General features: G+C 43.6%; 1 protein-coding gene and 1 pseudogene across 2 annotated transcripts; both read right to left on the bottom strand.

Annotated features, from left to right (window-relative positions):
* Positions 1 to 177: 177 nt before the first annotated feature.
* Positions 178 to 3379, bottom strand: prf1.5 (perforin 1.5; the record flags this gene model as incomplete). The annotated part of the gene is made up of 5 exons (XM_084468257.1): positions 3258 to 3379; positions 2141 to 2403; positions 1659 to 1930; positions 1192 to 1333; positions 178 to 1065 (listed from the first exon to the last, which is right to left on the bottom strand). The coding sequence occupies exons 2-5, from the start codon at positions 2396 to 2398 to the stop codon at positions 178 to 180; spliced, it is 1560 nt and encodes a 519-aa protein (XP_084324383.1). The 5' UTR covers positions 2399 to 2403; positions 3258 to 3379.
* An 836-nt stretch (positions 3380 to 4215) lies between these two features.
* LOC311343323 (macrophage-expressed gene 1 protein pseudogene) lies at positions 4216 to 8236 on the bottom strand (annotated as a pseudogene). Its single transcript has 3 exons — positions 7793 to 8236; positions 5329 to 7005; positions 4216 to 4269 (listed from the first exon to the last, which is right to left on the bottom strand). The product of its transcript is annotated as a macrophage-expressed gene 1 protein pseudogene (transcript).
* Positions 8237 to 16493: the final 8257 nt, after the last annotated feature.

The raw sequence follows: 16493 nt of genomic DNA, 5'->3' as shown, positions 1-16493 counted from the left end.
TCCACTGAACATCTTATTCTGAGAAATGATCTGAGGTAGCTAGTAACATCCTGACATCAGCTAACTGCTAAAGTACATCTGCTAGAATGTAATCTGCCAGGTCAAATGGTCCACTGGAAATGTTAGTCATATATATACCAATAATCGATCGATTTATAGAAGTACGAGCACATTCATCTACTCTGCATTCGGCGAGTAACGTCCACACCTGTAGCCGATAAGGTGGGGATCACACATTGACGTGTAGGTGAAGTACAGAACTCCTTTGTTTAGTTGACAGCTCACGGAGTGAGTCCCTCGCTCTGGGAAGACAACGCATCTCCCTGCAACGTCCTCATAGAGCACGTCCCTGTCCCACACCTCGAACCGCAGCTGGTTGCCCATCTCCACAGAGCCAAAGTTGTACGTGGCGTTCCACACGGGGTCATTGTCGTCCATCACCGTCGCCGTCTCCTCATACAGGTCGTTGTAGAAGATCTTCACGTAGGCGTCGGTCTTTGTGAACATGTCCGCCCTTAGACCTGCTGCTCTGTGAATCTCCAACTTCAGCGTCCCCCTTCCTGCCCGAAGCGGGCAGCAGTTGTGGTCCAGGTTGGGGCTCGGGGAGCAGTTCTTAGAACCCAGGTGTTCTTCCTTAAGCCGGTTCTCCTTGATGTATTCCGTGACCAGACTCTTGAGGTTCTCCTTGACCTCCGGGTCCTCCACCAGATGGTGCAGTGGGAAGATGGCATAGGAAACCACGTCAGGATTGTCATGGAGGCTGTTCATCCAGCTGTGGTAGGCCTCTGATGGATCTTGGTCATAGAGGATGTCTGGGAAATACCTCTCTCCACCAATGACTTCGATCTTGTGGGTCATGAATCCCTGGTAGAAGCCCATGCTCACGTTGCCCTTGAGGAGGGCATCACATTTGTTGGAGAAGGAGGTGTTGGCGGGCAGGAAACCCAGGGACATCTTTAGTTCAATGTTCAGGCAGTTCTTGATCTCAGACTCTGAGAAACCTTTCAGTGTGGCCAGGCAGGTCCTGAAGGCCGTGACTCTCCTTACTGTACCACCCAGTTGCACCTTGTCAAGGGGAACACAACACTAGATTTAAAAATGCTATTTGCCTTTTCGACAAATATGAACATAATTAAGGTGAGAGATTAACCCTTTAAGGGGTTTAAACAACAAAATTGCAGCATTTCTGACCTGGTGTATGTAGTGTGTTCCGTAGGTGTCTATAAGTCGTCTGTACAGTGCTCTGTTCTTGGGAGAACCAGAGCTCTGTGGGAGGCGTCTCAGATGTTTGGAGAACTCTGTGCTGAGCTGAGGGTGGTCAGCAAGTCTGTAGCTAAAATGACAAACAAAAACAGTTCATAAAAACAGTTCCAAGTTAAGTTCAAAGGTAATCTTGAGCGGCTGGTCCCCTTAATAACATGACCAATGCCAATGATTTCTTTCATGTGCCACCATTCAAATGATTGAATATATGAATGAATTATAATTAATAATATAAAATGTATAATTAATTAAAGAGAAAAATAATCTCTACATTTCTATAGTTATATGTAGACTCATAATGATTGTTTTCCCACATCAATCAAATGCATTCCCGGGAAGAACATCCGTTGACCAATCCCCAAATTATAATAACCTAGCAACAGCCCCTGCAGCACCTGTAGTAGGTGCAGCTGATCTCGTGGATAGCGAACGTGGCCTTGTCCACGCTGTGCTGCGAATGGGCGAACTTGGCCATCTCCGAGCGGCTGCCGCCCAGCACGGCCTTGCCCACATCCTCCAGGCTCAGACCTACGCCCCAGTTATTTTTAACCATGGAGCTGGAACTCTTAATCAGGGAGTCTACTGAGTGGTGCAGGGCGCCGGAGAGCTGCTTGCTGCAGCGGCTGAACGGGCGCCAGTCCAACACCGCCGCCGGGAGCTTCTCGACCTGGGGGTGGGAGGATGGCGCGCGGATCAGGGGACAGGGTGGATAGGAAAGGGGAGATTAAGCAGTGGGAGTTTAAGGAATGTTAGGAGGAGGATGAAAGACGTTCCAGAGGATCAGGGAGGAAATGAAAGAATTAAAGGCGAAGTTGGAGGAGAGACTGCAGTTTTCACGGTGTAGTTGCAGTTTTTCGCAGTTTTTTTTCAACCTCACCTGTCCTGCGTGGAATCGATTGGGACAGAGCGTGCAGGTGCGATTGTCGCTCAGGTGAGCTTTGACGTTGATGACGTATGCCCCCGTTCGACGCATCCGCACAACGTCAAAACCTTCACCGGCCAGGTTGTGGCCCGGGACGAAGGGAACCTTTTCACACTCGGACCAGTTGCCAACACGACAGCCCTCAGCCTCCAGGATGAACAGCGCCATCGCCGAAGCCAACAGACAGAAACGCCTGCTCAGCAGTGTGGCCATGGTTACTGAAATGTACAATTACTCAAACTGATTGATCGACGATTTCCTTGTTCAACAAGTGTACCAAAGAGTGAGTATGTGATGGGGGTTAATGGCATAACGTTGATGATTCCAGTAAGATTTGATTCCTAAATCGATCTATAAGGGGGGTTTGTTTGAGCAAACCCCCCTTATGCACAATATGACTGGAGGATATGTTTATTTTAGCCCGCTTCTTGTTGCATCCTTATGTGTCTGTTTTACAGTAGATATTTTAGACTTAGCTAGATAGGGCTGGAAAATATGTTGATACCGTGATTTGCCTTTACCCACTGAGACATATCAACATTTCTGATGATTACTTGAAAGCACTAATAGTACTCCCCACAATATTGTCAGTGTGTCAACATGGAGGTATTTGGTTAGATAAGATATGAACATTGTTTTTTGTCCATATCCAGCCCTAGATGCTGCTATACTTGAAACAGTTTAATGTTTACTTTGATTTTGACTAATTTGCATATTGGAGGCTAGGCCCATATTTTTTCTCTATAGATTCATGTGAAACCTATATCCATTTTGCACTAAAGTTCTTTGTAACATGAGAAAATACTTTTTAATAGTCAAGTATTAAGGTCACATTCACACAGGAGTAATCAAAAATAGGCTTTACCATGTGGATATTTAGACTTTATTCATATAGTACCAGAAAACATGCTATATGGTGATCTCAAATCTCAAGATATTAGATTTTGCCCGGCACTATTTCTCATTCTCTTTCTCACTCAAACTGGTGAATGCAATCTCTCGCCACAGCTGACGTGTCCACAGTAGATGTGCGTGGAATCACACTTTTTTTTTTAAATAAATAGGTTTTTACCTTGAATGGTGGTTTGACTTGTCCTATTAATGGTCTGTTTGTTCCTTTTCAGACAGTATTGCGTCCGTCTTGGAGAAAATAGGACTGGATGTTTTTTCGTCCTTGGGCACGCCTCTGGATTCTTGTGTTTTTGTTTTTGCTCTGTATGAGAGTGAGCTACAATCTAGAGCTGGCTGGCTACGCTGAAAGCCTGCAGAGTGTACTCTCTTGTGTCTGTGTGAACCCTGCTGGTGAAAGGGACCAGCTACCCTGCTCCAGGGCTCTGCCTCTCCTTTCTTCCTTTTCTTCTCTCTCATGTCTCGTGTGTGTGTGTGTGTGTGTGTGTGTGTGTGTGTGTGTGTGTGTGTGTGTGTGTGTGTGTGTGTGTGTGTGTGTGTGTGTGTGTGTGTGTGTGTGTGTGTGTGTGTGTGTGTGTACACAGCGGGATTGGGATGTGTTTTCGTAGTCACGAGAGAAGACGCGGGTTTGGACAGTCTTTAGGGGTGTGTGGGCGTTGGGTGTCTGTGTGTTGCATGCTAGTGCTTTCATGTGTGTGACTGTTTGGCTAATGTCTGAGCCAGCCTGTCTGCGTGCTGATAACGGAACCAAACCATGCTGTCAGCCTCTCCATTGTTTATGTATGGGAAGGGGTGACATGGTGGTGGTTTGAGCATGGTGAGGATGGCAGTTCAACATTTATTTTGAGTTCCTTCTCTTTAGTTTTCTTTTGTCTATTGCATTATAATTGTTGTATTTGTCTCCATTTCAGGCTGTAATTTGCACCTTGCATTATGGTTTCTCTAGATATGTTTATGAAGATGTTTTTTTCTTGCACTGATCATCTTAAAATAAATGTTTCACATTACATTATTTATAACATTGATAAACTATTTGGTCATAAAAATATTCTGGCAGGGAGGTTGAATGCTATTGCAAGGTACTGTCTGCATGTCACATTGTCACAAGGGGCAGAGCCCCCCTAAGGTCTGATCCTATGATCGCCCTTCTTACACATGGGCTCCAAGGCCTCTGGCTAGCAGATGAACCTCACTCCCTTCATAGGTCTACACCAGCGCTCTCCATTCATCCACACAGATAACAAACGATCAATAACGTTCTTGTCACACAGTACTTCCCTGTTCAGTTGTTTTTCCTATGTACTTCTCCTCTCCGATATCCTCGGAGAACCATAGAAGGCTTAACAGACAGTAATTCTCTCTATTTTACAATTATTCGCCCAAAGGCAAAGTGAATAGTGGGGAAAGCCCCGAGACCTATTCACCAACTATTCATGGAGCCTGAGGTCATGTCCGAAAACAATATCCCGAGTTTGAGATCTCAATCATGGGATATTGCCCAATGTTCCGAGATAGTGAACCAATCAAATTGCGCCATCTTAGGAGGTTCACGTGTAGCATATACTAAGTATAAATAAACGTGTTGAGTGCTCATTCTGGAACTGCGTTATCTTATTCAAATCTTCTTAAATCTTTATAATTCCTTGACATTTCAACACCAACATTTCTAATGGAACAATATGGTGATGGAGACTCATTTCTGATTAATCAGGGAATCTCTTTCCTATATCCTATAATCAAGTTCACGTATCCTATAATGCAAATTCTATGCATGGTTATCATCTACAAATTTTCCACAAATTAAAGATTTATTAGATGCTGAAGTAATTTATTTGCATTGTGTAGTTTCCAGCCCGTTATATTTAGCTCAAACAATTTTATCTTTGCATCTGTAAAAGCAATCAAAGAGTAATGGTTGATTATAGCTCATTTTTATTGACTAAAGAGTATACAATCAGTCAATTGGAAGATACAGGCAAACATGGTAGAGACAGACAGCATAATAGCATTCATTGATTATTATTGATGCACAATGGAACATTTATAAAGCAAGTAATAGTTGAATGAAAAGATAATTTGATGGACAGTATTATTGTCAGTATTAATTTAATCTTTCTTTTTTTCATCATCCCCATCTTCAATCTATTGTGTGTAACACCCAATAGATGATACTGCTATGTGGTTTAAAAACTTCCGGCAGCTGGAATCATACTAGGCCACTGTAACTCGTGTACCTCTTCCTCTGGCGGCAGCACTGGTATCTCCCTCATTTGTTGCTCATCCATACGCCCATATTTGTTGTGTTTAATAGAGGCCATTTTTCTTACCAGGAACATCACTCCCACAGCCAGAATCCCCAACAAACCAATGATCAGAAAGGCCAATCCTGCCTTGGATCCTGGCGTCATCTCACCTAAGTCGAATTCTGAGTCTGAGTCTAATAGGAGCTTCTGTGTAACTTCCATAAGGTTCTTTGATCTGAACAGTGTCCAGATTTTGTTTTGCCCAGTTCTCAGCCAGCTCTGACCCCCTTCACTCATCACCTCCACCTCCGTATTCATACCCATTGTGCCGATCAACGGAGGCAGAGTGAAGGGAGGCAGGCGGATTGGCAGCAGTTTCCCACCAGTGAACAGTCCCGACTGGACGCAGTAGAGGACCTCGCAGCCGTCGCTGACTGTGGCGAGGTGTTGGCTGAAGGCTGCAGGGCAGCGCCTCTGGTTCCCTGCCAGTGGGTTGGCTGACTCACAGCTGATGAGGCCCCCGAACGGTACAGAGTAGGCAGTAGCCGTCTCGTAGTTTTTACTCACACAGATCGTCAGGCCGTCCGACAGAAACTTTTGTGGGATGAAGTAACGAGGGCAGCTTTTGCTTTTGGTTATGGGGTTCAGAAGGGAGGGGCCGTAGATCCCTCCAAACAGGTACCCAGAATGTTCAGGGGACATTCCATTAACAGAGCACCAGTAGGTATCGATCTTCGCTTTGCGAACATAATAGTAGTTGGCACACATCTGGCGGTGGCATCTGAAAGGCCATTGAAAGCAGAACTTAGTTACTTCATGACACTCGTATTGATTGTAACTCTCCTGCCTGACTTCTGAACGCAGTAGAGTGGAGATGTATGGCGAACGGCAGGTGAAGTCCCCTGTATCTATGTTCTTCTGGGCTAGGGCCTGACACAGGGGATCTGCATCTGCAGTGAGCGGACTACACTGCTGGTAGACGCCACCAAAGCTGAGGCTTGTCGCCGGACCCTGGCACGACTTGTCGTCCACGTTTGCCTGGAAGTTGAAGTTCTTGGAGTCAACGTCGACACAGCCCCGGCGCATGTTGACTTTGTAGTAACACTCTATGGCGTGCATCACCGATAGAGCCACCCTGCCGACCGTGGGCTCTGGCATATCAGGGAAGGTTTTGGTGTTTATAAAGTAGTGTAGTGGAAGCCCTGAGCGGTCAATGGCGACCAAGTTGTTTCTGGTGCTCTCCTGCCACTTCTGCAGGGTCACACCAGGGTAGAAGGGTATACCTCCGTGACTCTGGGTCAGAGAGTATGAAACGTTGGACTGATACTCCTGGAGTGCGGCATTCTGTGTGGTGTATTTGCTGCTAATGTTGAAGTTGAGTTTGTCGAAAAAGTTAAACCTAGCGAGTACTGAGACAGAGGTGGTTTGAGACTGACTGTTGGCCACATATGAGGATCGGAGGTAGTCCTCCTGGACTAGAGAAGCCCCGGCGTCAACACCCGTGATGACATGGGTACCATAATCAAGCACCATCTTCTCAGAAAGGTATGCTGCATGCTTGGTCTGGTTGTTTTCAATGGCGTCTGCTATCTGCTCTGCCTGCTGAGCAAAGCTGGAGTCCACAGCGAAATCAGGATAGGCCTTGACAGTGAAGAACAAATTGCGGACCTATGAGAAACAGAGTTCCATACATACAGGTTCAGGTTCAGGCAATTCAGGTTCAAATAGGTGTCAAAAAATGACCCCTTACTAGCAGTGGAATAAATTTTATAAGTCGACTTTAGTGAATATTTCTGAATAAGTCTGATTAATTTTTATTTGGGTAATTCAATTATTTTAACATTTTCAAACAATTACAAATATTTGACTGCCATTAAGCTGCTATCATTTAGCCTTAACAACTCCCCACTATTTTGCCATAGCGTGTTAATTAAAGCCTTTTTTTCTTTTGGGACATTGTCCCACAACTTTACCCTTTTTGAACCCTTTAGCAAAAATACTTTGCTTTTGACTTGGTACAAATAGTTGAATGTTGACAGGGATAGATAAAATCTTTAAAATGTTTTTAATCTTTATCATTACATTTGTTGCCAAGTTATTGAAACAATGTATTGTGTAGTTAGAGACTCAAACCAGTCAAACCACAATCTCATGACACAATGACGCACAATATGTTGTAAAGGTTTGTACTTTTTGTTTCCCCTGTGGTTCCCTGATTGAAAAAGAGCCTACATTTTTTTGATAACCTCAACGAAATGTGTTTAGTATCTAATTGTATTAATATTGTTATTATTATATTATATATCAAAAACATAATGATTTACAATAATTTACCTAAAGTACTGTAACTACAATAAACTATTAGGGGAGGGAAGCCCAAAAGGGCTTTGTAACTATTTTAGAAAGCCCATAAAAAACTTGATTTCTTTCTTTCTTTTCTTGACACAAAACCCACCTGTACTCTTGTTGTGGTGGATGAATCTTTGACCTGGTGTGTTTTCATTCTCTGGTTCTCCACAGAAAACTTTGCGTTCAGCACAAAAGGGAAGGATGCGTCCATGTTGATGGTATAAGCCGTTGTGCTCTTCCCCTCCAGCCAGGTGCTGAGGATCTCCGAGTTGTACTCCACACTGGTTTGCTTCAGGGGGATGACAAAGACCTCGTCTGGGAGGAGGTAGAGGCCGTCCTCAGTGGTCTGACACTGGGAGTAGCTGAGGTTCATGACCCGACCCATGTCCATGTTCCTCAGGTTGTCCCAGCCTCCACCGGGCAGCGCCTCCAGGGCCGTGATGGAGAGGCTGGCCCGACACTGGCTCAACCCGTTGGTCGGCCGACCCACGGGGTGAAGGTAGCTGGAGTGGAGGAGCGAGAGAAGGACCAGTGCTGCTCTCATTGCCATGGTTGGAGCAGAAATGAATCTAGAGATGATTTCTTGAGTATCTGTTTGCTCATGGCCACTTTCACATTCTGTTTCAGTTGACAATGTATCACATGATTAGGGTTAGGGTTGACCCTTTCTTAATGCCTTACTAGCTGACCTCAAGCTGATTTATCTGTAGAACACCGTATCGAATCTGAAATACGCGTCGCCTATTCATGTGTATTTGCCCCACTTGATAAAATTTCTTCGTCCTATGGTCCAATGTGGTTTCTTCAGGAATTCAGAAAAATATCTTCCAAGATTTGGTTACCATGTTGCATCTACAACCAAATGTCTCCACAACTGTAAAACAACAACTTACACAGTAACAAAAGTCATACATAAGGCTGATAAGTAGTACAGGAGTAACCTTTATTGAGCCAGTGAACCCACTGTTTCAGCTGGAATGGAAACACTATCAGATTAAAAATATATATATGTAAGGTAATAATTAGGGCTGTCAAAATAACGCGTTAAAAACATTAACGCTGATTAATTTTTTTTTTTCAGATTGAGTTTTTTTTTTGGCACATACAGTATTCAAGAATTTTTTTTTAAGTCAAAACAAAGTATTGTATATTTTTTGCCTGAAATGCATTGCATCTTGAGTGAGATGGAAATATTATTCATTTGATCTTAAAATGCACCGTATGTTAATGAAAGACATGAAAGAATGTTCATTGAATCACTCATCTGCCATCATTTATTTGAATTAAATTATTTTGAAATACTTTCTCGGCAAAATGTAAGTATGCGGTTCATTTAGATTAATTAATCACAGAGCCTGTAATTAATTAGATTATTTTTTTAATCGCTTGACAGCCCTAGTAATAATATTCAAATACTGCAATTGGACTTTTTCAGAAACAAAGACCAAACCATTGGGAATTTAAATTGTTGTTTTATTAAAAATAAAGAACAGGGAAAGGCTTGCAAAAAGTTGAGACTGCTTGGGTGCAGGGTGAGGGTGCTATCTCATTGCAGGGAGTATTCAGGCTCCATTGAATCCGAACAATAGACCGGTTTAGCCAGTTTTTTAGTTTTGTGATTTAGAATTGTATCTGTTGTATGGGAGAAAAAGAAAAGTCACACACACACACACAGGTCTGAATTTACCTTTCCAGATGTGATCCTTTTCATAGTAAGTAAAGTACATAGTAGCCTACTGCAATAATCAAATCATTATAGTACTTTTCAGTATATTTCAGTATTCAGGATGCTTTACACCTCATTCAACATGTGCTTAAATTAACTACCAAAAAATATGTAAACACTTCAAATAAGTCTGATGTTTTTTTTTTAGTTTAGTTTATTTCACATATACTAGTATAAAAACAAAACACGTAGTGCTAAAACAAAGTTAATGTGAGGGTGCGGCAGAAACCTGTACAGGCTTATATGGAAATCACACCCAAAATACATTTTCATATTAGAATACAAAACGCACGCACATAAGCACACACACCAACCCAGTCGCCAGAGAAAAACGTTCCCAGAGTACTCTTCTACGAACGTTGGATACGTAGCTCAGTCAACGTTTCAGGGCCAAAATACGTTACATGTCAACATTCCATTGTAAAGAGTGGAGACTGCACCCGCACCACGTGACTTTCACGTTTCTTATTTCAGCACAGAAGAAAGATGGTGGCCAGCCGTGTAAAATACTACATTTTAGGGCCGTTTCTGTATCTTCAGGTTTTTTTGATAACATCTTTAGCGAGAAATGTGTACTTTATGTTCACAATCTTGATTCAGAGAATGCATATGAGCTTTAGTTTAGATGTTACGCGGATATAGATCGTTCCTGCCAGCAAAACGTTGTGAACTGACGTAATGCCCAAGGATACGTTGACAGTATACGTTTTCGTGAACACTGGATTACGTTGCAGTTCAACGTAAAATAGCGAGTTGTACCTACCAACAAGGACATTTCCTGGTTATAAAAAATACATAAATTGGAATTATTTGGAGACTTCTACACCACTGCCAGTAGGCCTACGGCGAAGGGAGTCGCGGGTGTAAACCCCCCCCCCCCCCCCAACAACCCGATCGTCTCCGCCCGTCAACAATCCCGATCGCCCCCCCTCCCCCCCTCCCCCCCTCAACAATCCCGATCGCCCCCCCGCTCCCCCGTCAACAATCCCGATTGCCCCCCCCCCGGTCAACAATCCCGATCGCCCCCCCTCCCCGTCAACAATAAAAACGGAGTCGCGGGTGTAATCCGCGGGTCACGGTTTTCTTCTACTTTCAAAACCCACCACAGAAACAGTTGGGGTGTAATAATATGTATTGTATAATCTTCATGAAAACTCAGTCAGAACTATTAAACACCAGAGGATGGGCGGGGAGGGGCAGTGGACACACACACACACACACACACACACACACACACACACACACACACACACACACACACACACACACACACACACACACACAATGCATTTCGCTGCTACAACAACAAAAAAATACAAAAAAAAAAAATATTAATTAATATTAATAATAACTAATATTATTGCTTTCAAAACATTGGCCAAAATTAAACACAGAGCTGCCAACTCTCAGGGTTTGACCGTGTGACACGCGCCTTTGCCTGCTTACACACACACGCACACACGCCACACATCCAATTTCTCACGGCAAAAAAAAAAAAAAACACGCGTCCGTCCGTCCGTCCCCCCACCCCCGCCCCCCCACCCCCCGTCCACCCCCTCAACAATCCTGATCGCCCGTCAACAATCCCGATCGCCCCCCCCCCTCAACAATCCCGATCGTCCCCCCCCCCCCCCCTTAAATAAATAAATACATATATAAATATGTAGGGCAGGCAGCTATAACGCTATGGTTCCCATCGACCACACGACCTGGCCATTTTTTCTGTTTTATATATTAGTAGGCTATAGGCTATTATTATCCCGAAAATATTGATTCTAGGTTCCACGTTGCAAACGATTTCATGAGTTCAAACATAAACATTCATTGTAACATAACATTCATTCATAGATCGGCTCCAAACCACGTTAACGACGTTAAGCCACCAGAGTGGTGGTGACGTTATATTATTCGCGTCGACAGCAGCGAAGAGCTGTAGTTCACAAAGTGGCCTCACACAAAACCTAACATTATCAAACTTCTTCTCGAACATTTTTAGTTTTCTTGACATGAAAAATTATCATTTAAATCCACAAACAACATATGTGTAATCCAGGGCATATAAAGACTGGGACTCGAAAATAATTACTTTCTCTCCATTGAAACCCATTCATATTTTTCGATCCCATAGGTCCCATGGGCTCTACCTGAAGGGGCGTGACTTCGCCACTCTATAGAGAAGAGCCGTGTAATAATAATAAATAAATCAATAAATGTATTTATTTATTTATTTATTATATACGGAGACCACCAGACTTCCTCGAAGCAAGGAGGATGGTCAATGGTCAGATACAGATCTTGTTATAACGATAATTGAATAAAAGCTATGGTCTACTTATAATATTATAACTAAATAATTGTATATTTATATATATGATATATATAATATATATTTTAATATTTAATTAATTAAATACAATAACGGCTTTAAACATGTGATACGCACGTGACTCTCATGGTTGCTATGGTTGCCAGCCCCCTCTGCTCCTTACATAGCGGCAACGGTGCTGCCGTCAAGTGGGTTGTTTTTGTCGTAAACGTTGGCTTTTACCCGCTGGTTAGGAAATAGACAGATGTTCCAAGATTTCATTCAAAAGGAAACCTTGAAATATGTTTATATTTTCTGCAGTTTAGACTTGTAATTAATATGTTACTTTTTAATGAAGCTTTAACGAGGCAGGGTTATTTGAAACAATTAATTAAATATGTGTGAGAATGACCTCTCACTGAGAGGTCATTCCTCCTCCTGAGTGTGCTTCCTATGTCTAGTGTACACCCCTACTGTCCACAAGAACCACCCCCCCATCCCCATATGGATATGGAAAATTGTTGCCAGGTCAGGTCCCAGTGGTGGTGGTTTCATATATATGAAATGATCTATTAGGAGGCCGAAGCCTTAAAGGAAGTGATGCAATAGGTGACTGAGTCGAGGACATTAACAAGTAAGCTATATTATATCAAAGGGGGTCTCAAAGGACACATATCATTATCAACCTAGGGGTGCAGCCCTACAAGAAATAACTCAGCAAGTGCTCCATCTTGTTGCACCTCACCGGTTCGCTTGCAAGATTTTGGCCTGAAGTTCTCCCCAGACCTACACCCTAGCCATCCAACATGCATATCTGAGAATCAGGCGTCACTTTAATAATGACAAAAAGTTATGAGAGAAATGCACATTAACTTTTTGTTATCTCCTAAGCGGAGTGGTGCCGGCTCCTTTTGACCTTTTGACCCCAGACTTCACTTGTCCACAGGCCAGCTGTGTCTACACACCTTAAGCCACAAATGTACACGTCCATCCCACAAAAAATGGGGACTAGAAACTAACCTCTGTCTTATGTACATTTACTCTACTGTTGGAGGTCACGCCCCTTTTCCCACCTTTTCGAGCAAGCTAGAGATTCCAAAATGTACACGCACACTTCCCGGGGTCCCGAGAACGACATATCCGAGATTTGGATTTCTAGCCCTTAGAGAAAAAAAGTTTTCCGAAATTGACTGTTATTTGGACAAAGCCTATCAGAAGTGTTGCCTGCAAGACCTAGTGGTTCAGAATGTGGTGGAAAGACAGTTTTTGAGATAGGAAGGTCCTACCACCCTGAAACTTGAATACCTTATTCTAGGGCATAACTGGGACCCCCACACCGAAACTTGGCCCGGTCGGACGCCGAGGGCAGGGAGGGGGGGGGTCTGAGGTTTAGGGTTAGGGTTAGGGTTAGGGTTAGGGTTAGGGCTGGCTTTTTCCCAGAGACCCACAATTTTCACAGAGTAATCCCAAGATGCACCCTGGCTGAAGGTCTAATGGCCACTGAAGTCAGCAGACATTTTATTGTCAAAAAAATATTCATTGATGTCCCCTCACAACTGGGGTGTCATTACCTCGGCGGCACTCGTGGAGGCGCTGTTTAGTCTGGCGCCAGCCTATGACCATAACGTATGAGTAAGTTTAATAGAGTGGCGAAGTCACGCCCCTTCCGGTAGAGCCCACGGGACCTCTGAAATCGAAAATTATGAATGGGCTTCAATGGAGAGAAAGTAATTATTTTCTGGTCCCAGTCTTTATATGCCTATGAGGTTTACAATATATATTATATATCATATATATATAAATATACAATTATTTAGTTATAATATTATAAGTAGACCATAGCTTTTATTCAATTATCGTTATAACAAGATCTGTATCTGACCATTGACCATCCTCCTTGCTTCAAGGAAGTCTGGTGGTCTCCGTATATAATAAATAAATGAATAAATAAATACATTTATTGATTTATTTATTACACGGCTCTTCTCTATAGAGTGGCGAAGTCACGCCCCTTCAGGTAGAGCCCATGGGACCTATGGGATCGAAAAATATGAATGGGTTTCAATGGAGAGAAAGTAATTATTTTCGAGTCCCAGTCTTTATATGCCCTGGATTACACATATGTTGTTTGTGGATTTAAATGATAATTTTTTATGCCAAGAAAACTATAATGTTCGAGAAGAAGTTTGATAATGTTAGGTTTTGTGTGAGGCCACTTTGTGAACTACAGCTCTTCGCTGCTGTCGACACGAATAATATAACGTCACCACCACTCTGGTGGCTTAACGTCGTTAACGTGGTTTGGAGCCGATCTATGAATGAATGTTATGTTACAATGAATGTTTATGTTTGAACTCATGAAGTCGTTTGCAACGTGGAACCTAGAATCAATATTTCAAAAACAGTCTGCCTAGTTACTTGACCAGATAAAAAATGAGACGGAGAGGTCATAAAGTCTATCAGCACGAGGGCCTCGGATTTATTGAGTAAAGTGGAAAAGGTAATACTGATTCATAAAGCGTGAGAGATCGAATATTCTACGTCCCCTAACAGCGCTGAAGTCGTCCGGCGCTTCGCCTCCGAAGAGGTTCTGCCTCGGAAGAGCCCCCGTGATTTGGTGCATGAGAAACTTATAGTATCTTTCATGGCCAGGTGTGTGTGCTAGCCTTTGTGTGTGTTATCGAGGGTTCTCTTGTCCCTGGGCCTCCGAGTTGCCTTGTCTTTCGGTATGATGTGTGGCCTCGCCACCTAGCTGAGGCAGCCTAAGATTTCGCTTGGCCGGGTGTATGGGGAACCACGTGGGAGAAATGCTACTCATTCTCCAGACATGAGTATGCCATACACACCCCTCCTAGGGGGTGGCATCCACCCCGGCCTTACATTGCATACATCCCTCTGCCCAATGACACGGAGTGTCCTCCGTAGCCTGATGGGGAGAGGGCTCGAGGGTCGTCTTCACCCTCTTGAATGTGTGGTATGTTGTGTTTATTAGATTTGGGCCCAGGGTTGACTATATTCATAATGTAATGTCCATTTAGGTTATTTTTGCCCATCAGGGGTTACACCCGCGACTCCCTTCGCCGTAGGCCTACTGGCAGCGTTGTAGAAGTCTCCAAATAATTCCAATTTATGTATTTTTTATAACCAGGAAATGTCCTTGTTGGTAGGTACAACTCGCTATTTTACATTGAACTGCAACGTAATCCAGTGTTCACGAAAACGTATACTGTCAACGTATCCTTGGGCATTACGTCAGTTCACAACGTTTTGCTGGCAGGAACGATCTATATCCGCGTAACATCTAAACTAAAGCTCATATGCATTCTCTGAATCAAGATTGTGAACATAAAGTACACATTTCTCGCTAAAGATGTTATCAAAAAACCTGAAGATACAGAAACGGCCCTAAAATCTTTCTTCTGTGCTGAAATAAGAAACTTGAAAGTCACGTGGTGCGGGTGCAGTCTCCACTCTTTACAATGGAACGTTGACATGTAACGTATTTTGGCCCTGAAACGTTGACTGAGCTACGTATCCAACGTTCGTAGAAGAGTACTCTGGGAACGTTTTTCTCTGGCGACTGGGTTGCTATTTTTATACCAAGATTTGTGACTGTTGATGAGAGGGGGATGGTCCGGTTTGTGAGGTATGATTTGAACCAACTGAGAGCAGTGTCATTTAGTCAAATGTTACGGTGGAGCCGGTTTAAAAGAATGTCATGGTTGACAGTATCAAATGCAGCAGACAGGTCCAGGAGGATGAGGAGGGAGGGAGAGCCACCATCAGATGATATGAGGAGGTTGTTTGTGACTCTGACGAGGGCAGTCTCTGTGCTGTGGGTGGAGCGGAAACCGGACTGGAATTTTTCAAAGAGGTTATTGTGTTTGAGGTGGTCCTGAAGGTGGGTGGCAACTGCTTTTTCAAGTACTTTTGATATGAAAGGGAGATTTGAGATGGGCCTGTAGTTGGATAGGACTTCTGGATCAAGAGTGGGTTTTTTGAGCAGTGGTCTGATTATGGCATTTTTTAAGGCAGGGGGGACGTGACCAGTTTGGAGGGAGTGATTTATCACAGCGGTGATCAGGGGGGTTAGGACAGTGATATGGGTTTTCACCAGGGAGGTTGGGAGAGGGTCCAGGGGACAGGTGGAGGATTTCATCTTCCTGATGATGTTCTGCACCTCTTCTGATGAAACCTCAGGAAAGCAGTTTAGGGGTTGCGAGACAGTATACGTTGGAGGAACAGTTAGGGTGGGAGGACCAGAAAGGGCAGAGCGAATATGTGCAATTTTTGATGTGAAAAAGTCCATGAATTTATTGCACTGCTCTTCTGTGGTGGCAGTAAGTGGGGGGGGGGGGGGGGTTGTGGTTTGAGAAGGTGATTGACAGTGGAAAAAAGCTGCTTGGAATTTCCTGGACTGTTTCTGATGGCATCGGAGTAAAACTGTGACCTTGCATCTTTGAGGGACTGTGCATATTTTTGTTGTTGCTCCCGGTAAATTTGTTTGTGGACAGTGAGGCCAGAGGCTTTGAAGCGCCGCTCATGGACCCGCCCTGCTGCCTTCATCTTGCGAAGCCCATCTGTGAACCAGGGAGCTGAGCGGGTGAAGGTGACTGTTCTGGTTTTAACAGGGGCATGGAGGTCCAGGAGGCTTCTCAGATGGCTGTTGTAGTAGTCCACTGCTTCGTCGGCTGATGAAAAGTGTGTGGAAAGATGTTGAAAGTCTGCTGCCAAGAGTTCTGGGTTTATGTTATTTAGGTTTCTGAAACAGATATT

Source organism: Micromesistius poutassou, assembly GCF_964030765.1.
Source record: "Micromesistius poutassou genome assembly, chromosome: 5".
NCBI lineage: Eukaryota > Metazoa > Chordata > Actinopteri > Gadiformes > Gadidae > Micromesistius > Micromesistius poutassou.
The sequence above is the reverse complement of the archived record's forward strand: the minus strand, read 5'-3'. Positions and strand labels throughout refer to the sequence as shown.